Raw genomic sequence first — 13,105 nt, forward strand, 5'->3', positions numbered from 1 at the left:
CCCGTGGGAGAGGGGTCGTCAGCGGTCAACGGGTACGCACCGGAATTCCACAAGCCGGACAACGGGACAAGCTAAGCTTAATTGGCTCTTTGTAGCGCATGTGCGTTCTAGCGGCCAAGTTTTTCCAAGCGAGCACGACTCGTAGACGTACGATACGACGCGACGACCTAGCGTATGGGTCCTTCGCTTGGTTAGGCCGCCTGACCAGATCGCGACCCCTCGCATTCAGGTACGTATAGCAGGAGTAGCTAGCTGTAGTCCAGCAGCTGCCGGCCGGCTGGCTGGCCGGGCCGGGAATGCAAGTTGCTGGCCCGTCAGTCAAGCACGCTTGGCTGCGTAGTGCGTTGGTGGACTAGCTAGTGGTGGAAATTGTAACTCGATCGATAAGCTAGCTAGTTCATCGAGGACGTGCGAATCGGGGAACGGGATGTGCCAAACTGGAGTCTGGATAGTGCTAGGAGCTTGCATGTGTAGGAACGAGTGTGTGTGGGTGAAGGCAAATGGTTGGTACATTGCAGGAAAGTTGTCCAATAAATTAGATGCATTTGTACGTTAGCGTACGGCGTACCGCTTATATATAGAGTAGTGATGGTCCTCTCAGTTGCAAATAAGGCGGATATGGCTAAGATGGGTTTCGCTCCCATGCTTTCAGTGGCCGTGCTCCTTGGAACCTTGGCAGCATTTCCTGCAGGTAATGCAACTAATTAAGATGTCTCTCTGCAGACTGCAGCCATTTAGCATTCCCCTATATATATACTACTACGTACAGCGCCACGTACAGGCTTGCGCATATGTACTGTCCATTGGGAGCCTAAAATTGACTGAACTAATTATTGGGTCTTTGTTGCACACTTGCATCTGTTTCTCGACAGCGGTACACTCCATCGGCGTGTGTTACGGCGTGGTCGCCAACAACCTGCCCGGGCCGAGCGAAGTCGTGCAGCTGTACAGATCCAAGGGGATCGATTCGATGCGCATCTACTTCGCGGACGCCGCCGCCCTCAATGCACTCAGCGGCTCGAACATCGGTCTCATCATGGACGTCGGCAACGGCAACCTCTCGAGCTTAGCTTCCAGCCCCTCCGCCGCAGCCGGTTGGGTCAGGGACAACATCCAGGCCTACCCGGGCGTCTCCTTCCGCTACATCGCCGTCGGCAACGAGGTTCAAGGCAGCGACACCGCGAACATCCTCCCGGCCATGCGGAACGTCAACAGCGCGCTGGTGGCGGCCGGCCTCGGCAACATCAAGGTATCCACGTCGGTCAGGTTCGACGCGTTCGCCGACACCTTCCCGCCCTCCAGCGGCAGGTTCAGGGACGACTACATGACCCCGATCGCGAGGTTCTTGGCCACCACCGGCGCGCCGCTGCTGGCGAACGTGTACCCCTACTTCGCCTACAAAGACGACCAGGAAAGCGGGCAGAAAAACATCATGCTCAACTACGCCACCTTCCAGCCGGGCACGACGGTGGTGGACAACGGGAACAGGCTGACCTACACGTGCCTCTTCGACGCGATGGTCGACTCCATCTACGCCGCGCTGGAGAAGGCCGGCACACCGAGCGTCAGCGTCGTCGTGTCCGAGAGCGGGTGGCCGTCCGCCGGAGGGAAGGTTGGGGCCAGCGTGAACAACGCGCAGACATACAACCAGGGGCTGATCAACCATGTCCGAGGCGGCACGCCCAAGAAGCGCAGGGCGTTGGAGACTTACATATTTGCTATGTTCGACGAGAACGGCAAGCCTGGGGATGAGATCGAGAAGCACTTTGGGCTGTTCAACCCCAATAAGTCGCCATCGTACAGCATTAGTTTCTAAGGGGATCGTACAGACTGATATATATTTTTATATGGAATAAGTTGCTCCCGTGATAGGCCAAACGCAAGCATGGGAAGCAAGCATAGTGCCGTGTGGTGTCCATGCATCTTTCCCAATTTGTGAAATATATACTCCCAGTGAATTTTAAGCGATACTGTTCGCGTCCAGCGAACATCCGCGGAAAGGCTAGCGGGCGTCGGGCGAACGTCCGCCCGCTAGCCTTTCCGGAGGACGCACCAAAGACTGTCATGTCACGCGGATCAAATGCTTCGTGTACGTACGTATCGGTACAACTTCATCTCCGCCAGCACCTGAGCCGTTCCGTTCTTCACGTGAGGCGCCGGCGCGCGTACATCCTCCGGTAAGCCGACTCCCCTGCGGCCCTGCACCACGGCACTACCGTGAACTCCGCTGCCGACCTCCTCCGCGCGCAGAACCCCGGCACTTTTCCCCCACGCGAGCGCCACGCCGGACTACCGGAGTAGTAGACCGCCACCTCCCCGCTGTTGGCGCACCACCGCCGGAAGTAGCGCGTGGGTTCTCGACGCGCACCGCGAGGTTAAACGCGGGCGAAACCGTGTGCCCGACAACCGTTTTCGCGTCCATGTATCCAGCCCGTCTGCGGCGTCGAAGGAGGCGAGATCCATGGTGATCGTGGTCACTTTCTCCCCGTCGGAGAGACCAGCGCCATGCATGGTGCCGCTGCCATTGCCGTCACGTACGCCATCGCGATCGGTCGTCTTTTGGGACGCGCGTCTCGCCACCGGATCGTTGCCGTACGTCCCATACGAAGGCCGGTTTGGGGCGTCGTCATCGTCGTCGATGGCTTTTTTCTCCATGGACTATCGGGAGTTAGGCAAGAGAATTTGTGAGATCGATCGAACGTGTCTTGGGGAGGTAATTAAGTTATCCTGGCGGCCGGCCCCGGCGGTGGTCTAGTTCTTTAAGTAGATTCTTTCGTCCATCTCATCGTAACCCAATCTATCTATCTATCTATCTATATATCTTAAATAATTAAAAGATTTGGATTTTTCCAATCATCACCTAATTTTTTCCATATACGCGCTATTTTTTCGTCTGTATATACTTAAAAAAAATTACTCCGTGCTTGTGTCCGCCTTGCTCATGATCCCCTTCGTCCCCTGCACAACTTTCGTCCCTCTCTCCGTGAGAAACGGATCGAATCAGATACAAGCACGGACACATGAACAAATCAACCCAAATTCCCTACCCAAAACCCAATCATATAAAAAAAATCGGAACAAAAACTTCTTGAAAAATCAAGATCAAGAAGAAAATAAAGATAAATGGAGTCGGAGAAGAGAAAAAATAAATTGTACACCGATCAGGTAGAAGGGGAAAATCGCTCTGTTCTTTGGGGTGGACGCACAGGGAGTGCCCTCGCTCGATCCGTGCCATCAGCACCCAATCCGGGCTTGATCCACGTCGCCCCCGTCCAATCCGATCTTCTCCAATCTCCACAAACACGCCTCTTATTCAGAACTCCAACTGGCACCAACAAGCTCCAGCTGCCAGATCCGGCCACAAGAGCTCAAGGTTGGCTAAGTCCAGAAGGTAGGAAGAGGGCGGGGAGAGAGGAGAGCTCGAGGAGATTACCAAATCTGAAAGCTCGAGACGCCGCCGTGTCACGCCCGGAATTTCTATCCAAAATTCCAAACGCTTACATGTGTGTGAACCCTCGTCCAGGAATCAGCCGAGGCATACAATAACAAATTGATAATAGACTACAATTATTACTCTAATTAATAAGCGAATAAAATGTCATTACAGAGGTAGATAGTTCCTCTCAATCAATAAAGATCTAAGCAGCGGAAAAAAAAAGAAATAAACAGCGCAGACGACTCCACTCCACAGGCAGCTTGACCAGGGCTACACCTAATCCTCCACACCATCAGCATCACTGTAGAACTCCTCCTCTGATGAATGATTGCAAGGTGAGTATATGACATACTCAGCAAGCCACGCAGCAATTATGCAAGTGCACAGGATAACAAAGGATGGCATAGTAGGGTTTCATTTGCATAAACAGCATTTTTTTAAAAAAAACATTTCAGAATTTAATAAAACAGTTAAGTAATAATTAAACAATATTAATCCAACGCTATACAACATACCCTGTTGCATAGGCCCAACCATTCTGAACAACCATCCCGGCTGCACAGTTCTTTCTCCAAACCAGGAATATACCATTCCAAACCAGGAACTAATCAAATTATTACCAGTCATAGTATCTTTTATTATGATGAGAGGTGTGAGACTAATCACGAAAGACATTGTTAGACCCGCCCATAACCGCGGGCACGGCTATTCGAATAGTTTTACTCTGACCAGAGGTGTACCACTGTACCCACAAGGCACAGCCCCACGACATGTCACCATGCGCCTTGATACCACCACGGTACCTCAGAAAGGAGCTGTGACAGTACCCCTCGCACAACACAATCCACCACAGCGCACCGTTCCTGGATCATAATCACCCCCTTATAAATAAGGCATGGACTCCCCAGCGACCCACGTGGGTTTATCTCCGCCACTTCTCAGTCTGGTGCCCCGCAATGAACCATGCTATACAAAAGGTAAAGCCGTTGCCCACGCTGGCTTGTGGTTGGCACGGTTAATGTTTCACAACCGAAACTCGTGAACCGGTCCTTAATTGTCATGAGCACGACCATCAAAACCATGTGCTCACAACCCACCATTATCAGGTTTTAGTTGGCAAATTAATTAATTAACCAATCATGATTAACCATCATGAGTCATCATTAAGCCATCATTAAATAATAGTGAGTCATAAGTTATCCCAATAGTGTGCTAAAGTTTCTAAGCATGGCTAAGCAATCACATCTAATATCTAGCTGAACCAATATATAAAGCTCAACTAGTCAGTTTATAATAACCCAAGGTATCAAGGAATAAAGTAATCAAGAACAAAAGGGCTATAACAAACAATAGGTTAATTCCACCCAATGACATTCGAAAATAATTACAATAGTTGAATAGAAACAATAGCTTTAAACGGGATCAACATGCTCAAAGGGTTGTTGGGAATCTGTGTGACTTGCCTTGCTGGCCTTGGAACTCTTCAAATTCTTCTCCTGCGAAAACGGACTCTCCGGAAACGTCGGAATCTAAACAGAAAAGAGCAAAACACCAAAACAGCACATAAACAAGCATGAACAGTACATGTGGATATTTTTAACATGTAGATCTCAATTTTAGAAAAATTTAGAGACTTGAACCAACTAAATCCGAGCTAAGATGAATTAGTTATGAATTTTTAAAGATTAAATCGGATTAAAACACTTATATGGATTTTAATTGAATTATGACGCAATAATGAATTATTTTTGAAAAGGAAAAGAGGATTTATTGCGTCAGCGGCTAGGGTTTGCGGTGGACCGGGTGCACGGCGACGGTTCACGAGATTGGACGGCCGAGATCGATCCATCCAAAACGAACGGCCGAGATCGACCGGTCCACGGCCGGACCACGGCGGACGGCATCGATGGCGTCAGCGGTGACGTCATCTCCGGCGGCGGCTCGGGCGCGCAAGCTCGCCGGCGAACGACGGCGCGACGACGCGAACGGAGAGCACCTACGGGTAGCGGACGGCACGGCGAACTCACCGGTGACCAAAGAAGCGGCGGAAGAACAATGGATGGCGACAGCGGCGAAGAAGAAGCGGCGGCGACCTCCGGCTTGATGACGGCGACGGTGTTCCGGCGGTCGATAGCGACGGCGGAGGGGCGGACGAGGACCACGACGGCGGCCTCCCCGAGCGACGGCGACGACTGGAGCGACGGCGGCGCACGGCTGGAGCGGCGGCGATGACGGCGGCGCGAGGACTCATGGCGCTAGGGCTCTACGGACGACGAGAGGCGAAGGCGAGGGTGGCGGCGGGCAGCGGAGACACCGGGGATCCTTTTATAGGGGCAAGGACATGGCGGCGAAGGCTCACGGCGGCCGGCGACGAGAAGGAAAGTCTAGGGTTTGGAGGAGAGAGATGAATCCGATTCGACCTCGAATCCACGAATTTCCAAACGATTTTAGCCGATAATTCCAAAAGAGAAAAGATAGAGGAGATCGAGAAGATCATTTCCCCTCTATCGATTTCATCGGAAACGGAAAGGATCGGTCGGATTTGGAAGGAGACGGCGGCGGCGCGGCGCTAGGGTTTCGGGCGACGGCGGCGCGAGGAAGACGAAGAGTCCGACAGGTGGGCCCCACCTGTCAGCGAGCGGGAGCGCGCGCGCGAGCGGCGACTCGGCAGCGGACTGCGCCGGCTTGGGCCAGAGAGAGAGAGAGAGAGGGTTTTGGGCCGACTTTCGGCCCAAAGCCAAAAGAGACTTTTTAAAACTTTTTCCAATTTAAATTATTCATGAAATGCAATTCCATTTATTAAAAATACTTCCTTAGCTCAAATAAATCCCAGAAAAATCTAGGAATTATAGAATTAAGCAAAGTATTTAATAAAATTTTATCTGGCCCCATTTTATATTGGAATTTATTATTTTAAAAAAATTAGATCTTCTCTTCTAGGCTTTTAAAATCATTTCTAATAATTCCAATTAAACAACAATTTATATTTTTAGGATTTTTAGGATGTGACACGCCGTCGCCGCAATAATCTTCCTCCTCTTTTCCTGTTGTTACCGGCGTCGTCTTCTCACAGGCCGCCCCACCGCCTCCCTGCACAAGCTCCGAGAATCCCATGCACCCTCTCCTCCCTCCGGCTGCCAGATCGGCTGGCCACGAATCCAAAGTCACCAAGCAACGCAGATGGATGCATTAGTGGCGGCGGGCTGAGGGGAATATCGGTGGCGATGAGGACGAGAAAAGAGGAAGAGGGGAAAGAACGGCTCACACGGATAAATTATCGGAGCGGCGATTCTGTTTCTTTTTTCCTTTTTTTTCTTTTCTCTAACCACTCACGCTCACGCGGATAAGGACGGGGGCAGCGAGCTGACGGGAATCACACCAGCGAAGAAACGACGCTCCTTTTTTTTTATTTTTTCTTTTCTCTTTTTTTTTCTTTTTTTCTTTTCTCTTAGGAAAAAGTACGAATTACCCCCCAAACTATCGTGGTCGTCCGAATTACCCCCCTGAACCACAAAACCGGATATTCTTCACCCCTAACTATGCAAACCGGACGAATTACCCCCCTCGACCCAATCCGCGGTGGTTTTGGTCTACGTGGCGTACGCGTGGCAGTCCAGTCAGCAATTTATTTATTTAAAAAATATGGGACCCACTTGTCATACTCCTATTTCACTTTTTTTCTCTCTCTCTCTTCTCTCTCTCTTTCACTCTTCCTCTCTCTCTTCTCTCACTCTATCTCACGTGCACAGCGGCAGGCGGGGGGCGGCGGTGGCGGGAGCTCGCGCTGCTCGAGCGAGGCGAGGCGGCGGTGGCGGAGGAGGCGAGCGGTGGCGGGGTACGGCGGAGGAGGCGAGTGGCGGGGAGGACGGCGGCGGGGTGCGGCAAAGAAGGGGGAGCTCGCGCTGCTCGAGCGAAGCGAGGCGGCGGCGGGCGTCCTCCAGCGCGCGCTCCGCCGCCGCGGCTTCCTCGCGCGCCCGCTCCCGCGCCGCGTCCGCCTTCTCCAGCGCACGCCTCACCTCTTCCCGCTGCTCCTCCTCCTCCCCTCCTACTGCCGCGGCCGCGGCGCCGCTGTCGGACGCCGCGACGACGACGACAGCAGGGCCGATGAAGAGCTGCAGCTTCGTCGTCGTCATCGTCGTCGCGTGTTGCTCATGGGAGGAGGAGCCGGTGGTCGTGGAGTTGGACGAGAACGCGGCGGCCAACGGCGCCGTGGTGGACGCCGGGAGGAGCTGCAGCTCAGGCGGCGGCGGCGGATGATGATGATGATGTCGCAGCGCCGCGGGACGGATGACCGGCAGCGTCGTCACCACGGGCATGACCTCGCCGCTCACCCGTCCAGAGTTACACGCATCCTGGTGCTCTATGAAGCTCTCCACCCTGCAACCACACACACACAACCACCCCCAAACCAAACCACCGCCATTAGCGCACACTAACCATACCACTTAACCACCATCTCATCACCAAACACAACAAAAATACGGCAATCGATCCGATCGACTGATCGATCATCTGTACATGTAGATCGATCGAAAGCAACGCATCAATCGAACACGACACACACTAACCGATCGCCTCGTCCCCTCTCCGCCGCCTCGCCTCCTCCGCCGCCGCCTCGCCTCGCTCGAGCAGCGTGAGCTCCCACCGCCACCTTGCCTCGTCGCCGCCGCTGCACCCCGCCGCCGCTCACCGCCTCATCCCTCGCCACCGCTCGCCGCCTCCCGCCTGCCGCTGTGTGCGTGAGACGGAGAGGGAGAGAAGAGAGAGAGAGGAAGAGTGAGAGAGAAGAGAGAGAACGGGGAAAAGTGCAATATGAGTATGACAAGTGGGGTCCACCTATTTTTTAATAAATAAATTGCTGACTGGACTGCCACGCGTACGCCACGTAGACCAAAACCACCGCTGATTGGGTCGAGGGGGGTAATTCATCCGGTTTGCATAGTTGGGGGTGAAGAATGTCCGGTTTTGTGGTTCAGGGGGTAATTCGGATGACCGCGATAGTTTGGGGGGGGGGTAATTCGTACTTTTTCCTTTCTCTTACTGCTTACAGTATAATTGTGACATATGAACATTAGATTAATTCGTGGATTAGTACTTTTCAGAAAAATCTTTTGTTACGGCATGTTTGCGTGTACAAGAATACTTCTAATTGACTAATTCAAATGTTAATATGATATTTTATATGATAGTGTAGAGATAACTCACCTAACTAAGTAAAAGGTGCTCATACACAAATCCATAAAACCAAACAAACAAAATATCTTCCAGACCGTTTCTCTTATGGAAGGAACCAAATAAAATGTTTCTCTTATGGAAGTAACCAAATAAAATGGTATATTAGCTAGACTAAATAAATACAAGCAACCAAATAAAGGAGGCATGCATATCCTCTTGGCCATATCAAACTCAGGCTAATAAATACAAGCAACCAAATAAAGGAGGCATGCGTATCCTCTTAGCCATGTTAAACTCGGGTTGTATAAGGGAGATAAGCCAGGCTAAGGAGATATGAACTACCAAACACACAGGAAGGACGGGGTAGCTTTTGTTGATGATGCTGATGGTTCTTCATTCAAGGATGTTCTGGTCGAGTATTGCTTGACGAACTTCTATTCCACCCTACTGTAAAAAACATATTTTTTCAACTGTCACGCTTTATTTTGTTTGTCGGCTACGTGGACCACGTTGAATCGTGCGCTTGAGTCATCCAACGCATTAAATCACTTCGGTAAGGACCCCGAAAGTTAGAAGGAATTAACCCACCTTGCTATCCACTTACCAATTCGATCCAATCGTTCACCATGCACACACCTGCTCCACCCTTATCCCTTATTCGTTTCTCCCATCTCTCAGTCGATGATGGGTAGGTACTGGCGCCTGCTGGTCCCCTCCCTCGATCACCTATCCCTCGTTTACGCGTGACACGATCGGTATGCACATGATTTCGCGTACGGTTTTAGAAATGCTACATAATAGTTGAGAAAGGGCGAGTAGTTTTTATCCATCCTATTATTATTGATATTCTGATCAATACTTAGCCTAATAAATAATTTATCTGTCTTTTATCTATAGCTCCGTAGCGAAGCACAGGCATTTTGCTAGTATATACCTATATATCTATATCTATACCTATATATACCTAATTAAAAAATACGCAAGGTTTCTGGTAGTAAATTTTGTCCGTCCTCCGGTTTATCAACGCGAACGATCCGTTTTGACCGTGCATTTGACGAGTCCGATTGGAAGTTGCCTCACTAAAAATATTCATATTATTAAATTTTATCAACACCCTATGACACAAGCATCACAATTCCCAGTTGGTTAGCCAACGAAGCTTTCTGAATGGTAGGTTTGGAGTTCGACTCCCACCACCCCTTAGTTTTCTGCTGCTTATCCTCTCTCCTATTTTTCCTTTTTCTCTCCTAAGCTGATTATATTTTTTTAAAGTACATCCATATATTTAAAATTCATATTAAACCAACAATATATGTAATTTCTTATTGTGCTTTTCTACACTTTATCATCTCCTCTTATTAATTTTTTTTTAAAAGTATGTCCTATTTTTTCACTACTAAAAAAATCATTTGTTGCCACGAAAAAAATTGTGGCATCAATACTAAAATTGTGGCAATAGATACATGTTGCCACAATTTTAAAATCGTTGCTAGCCGTGGTAATAAATAGCGTGGTAATAGGTTATTGCAACGATTTTTATTTAGTGGTAATAAATTTAGATCTTGCCACACTCATATTGCAACACTTCACATCGTTGTGATAAACATTATTGCCACCGCTCCATATGTGGCATTAGTTTTACGTACCAAATTAAAACTTCAAATATTAATCTAGCATCCTATCTATTTATCTATTTATTTTTTTATATCGTGTCTTGGCTAGAATTCGAACCCCAGACCTATCCTTCATGCGTGCTCTCCTTTATCAACTCACCTAGGCATCAATTCTGTTGGAAAATGTATATCGTTCCATTTGAGCCTACCTAACTGAGATTTGAATCATAAATTTGAATATCTAAAAGATTTCAAATGAAAAAGTTATCACCTACAAAATTGTAGATATCGTTGAGAGCTATAATTTCCATATAAAATTTGTCTCAATCCTTGTCCATATGAAAAAATTAAGTTAAATTATGAGACGACAATTTTTTATTGCAACGAATTTGTTGATCGTGGCAACAAAAAATAGTGAAAAGTACCAAGTACTATGTTAATTGCCACAAAAATTAAAATTGTGACGATAGATCATGTTTTTTTGCAACAGCACGATTTTTTGTGGCGACATCTTACTTTCTATTGCTACAAAAGTACTAAATAAAACATCGATTGTAGATCGTTGCAATAAAATATAATTATTTGTCACAGAAAAATTATCATTGCAATAGTGCAATATATTGCTACGAATTATTTTTTGTTGTAATAATTTGGTGGCAATAACTCAATTATCTTGTAGTGTTTTTTCTCTCTTCTAAGCTTGATTATTTTTTTTAAAAGTACATCCATATGTTTAAAATTAATATTAAACCAGCAATATTTTTAATTTCCCACTGTGTTTTTTTACCACCTCCTCTTATTAATTCATTTTGAAAAGTACGTCCATGTGATTGCAATTAATATGAAACCAGTAATATATATAATTTCCTACTGTGTTTTTTTATATTTTATCACCAACTTTGTATTTTTTTTTATTGATAACCTAAGGAATATCTTTCAAATGTCATGATGAAATTCATGTTAAACCGGCATATATATATATATATATATATATATATATATATATATATATATATATATTTCTACTATATTTTTCTATACATTATCATCTTTTTTATAAAAAAAACCTAGCATTTTATCATCGATAACACAAAGAATAGTTCTTACAATTTGAAGGAACCTATTCTTCCAATTTGATGAAAATTCTAATGCAATTTTTTTAAAGGTATACATATAATAGCATACATTTTTTAAATATGTATGATCAAATTAGATTTATGATTGGCTACAATGCAATCCTGATCGAATTAGAATACAGATCTGGTGGCTTGTCTTTCTCAATGCCTAGGTGGATCCTTGGTTATCTTCATATTAGTGTTATCATTAACAAATTTGAATTGATATCATGTTTCTCCTCACGTGATAAATCATATTCAGCTTTAGTAACACACCATTTATTAGTTCGAAGAGATATTTGCAATTAAGTGAAGCAAGCGCTAGAAGATAGCTTGCCATGTGGGTCAACATCATGATCCATGATATCAAAATACTACACATGCAAGACGTCATGAAACTAAACAATTAGTTTCACGGGCATTTTTTCTTCTAGTATAATAAAAAAATACGTAAGGTTTTCGTATTTTTTTTCGTCCGTAAAAAAAATTTCGCCCGAGGTTAAAAATAATTGTCCGTCTCCGATTTTTTATCTGTTGTCCTCGCGCGAAAAAAAAAAATCATCCGTTCACACGCACGCGCTCGCTCGGAGTTGGGTCCGCGTTAAGCGTTTCCTCTGCACCCAGCGTCGCTGCTGATCTTTTCTCTGGGCCAGCTGGGCCATCTGCCCACAGCCCCCAACTGCAAGTCTAGCACACCTCCTCAACCGGCACCAACATGAGCCAAACTGCCCTAGCCATCACAAAGCTTGTGCATGACGCGATTATCAGTGCATGCACATGCGTGAACACGGTGAAATAATATTCATTAGATGATTTCAAAAATAAAATTCTATACTTTTTCTATTTTTATTTTTTTTCATAATGTAATACAAATCTTTTCACCCAATATCTCAGACCATATGAAAATTGGCTCTTCTCTGAGCATAGTGCTGATTCTTCCTATCATCAAGGTTTACTCTAAATTCTCTTGTTCATTCTTAGTCACCAGACCATCGGATCCAACCACCTAGCGCAGGTAAGCCACGAGACGAGTAACAAGGCAAGGTGAGCGGCTCAGCGAAGTGGTATGAGAAGCTAGCCGAGGCGATGCTACGTTGTTTGTTTTTACTTTTTTTTATTTTCTATACTCTGGTTTTACTAACTTATCATGGTAAAAATAAATTTAATGAGATATTCTACATGATGTAAGTAGATTTTATAAAATTTATCGACCCGTGCATTTTTTTTATATAACTTTTGTGTTGTGCTTTCTTTTCCTGAAGCACTTTTAGCTATTAATTGATTGTTTTTCACTGATTCACTGGTTGTGTATGTAATAGATTTTATTAAAATTTAGATAATAAAATAGTACACATCTTTTTATTAAAACCAACAAGGGTGGGTTTAATTCACCATCCCAGGCTTATCAGGTCCATGGAGTGATTTCAGCCAATTCCTTGTAGTGAATACGAATCATTAGACCAAGTAACAGTACGTAAATTGACCTTCAGATCTCTATCATATGTTTCATCTATCATGTGTACTAGACCCACATAAACATTTTTAAAATAAATATCCCCAAATCCCATGTCAATCATCTGTCTCACCACTATTGTATAAGTAAAGAAAAAAAACAAATCATGCAATAAATAGGAGTAATATACATATAATTTGGATATCCCATTGCAAGGCACAGGCATATTTGCTAGTCTATTATTATATTATTAAAACAGCCTTAAAAGGAGGCACCACGTTCGTTGTGGGGGCTAAAAATTCCCACATTAATC

The 13,105-nt window shown here is 46.2% G+C and overlaps 1 protein-coding gene across 1 annotated transcript; it reads left to right on the forward strand.

The window, feature by feature from the left end:
* The first annotated feature begins 540 nt into the window (after window positions 1-540).
* On the forward strand, window positions 541-1,970 carry LOC127764051 (glucan endo-1,3-beta-glucosidase GII-like). Its single transcript, XM_052288879.1, has 2 exons — window positions 541-691; window positions 873-1,970. Exons 1-2 carry the CDS (start codon window positions 589-591, stop codon window positions 1,814-1,816), a joined length of 1,047 nt encoding a protein of 348 aa, XP_052144839.1. The 5' UTR covers window positions 541-588; the 3' UTR covers window positions 1,817-1,970.
* Window positions 1,971-13,105: the final 11,135 nt, after the last annotated feature.

Source organism: Oryza glaberrima, chromosome 1 (assembly GCF_000147395.1).
Source record: "Oryza glaberrima chromosome 1, OglaRS2, whole genome shotgun sequence".
NCBI lineage: Eukaryota > Viridiplantae > Streptophyta > Magnoliopsida > Poales > Poaceae > Oryza > Oryza glaberrima.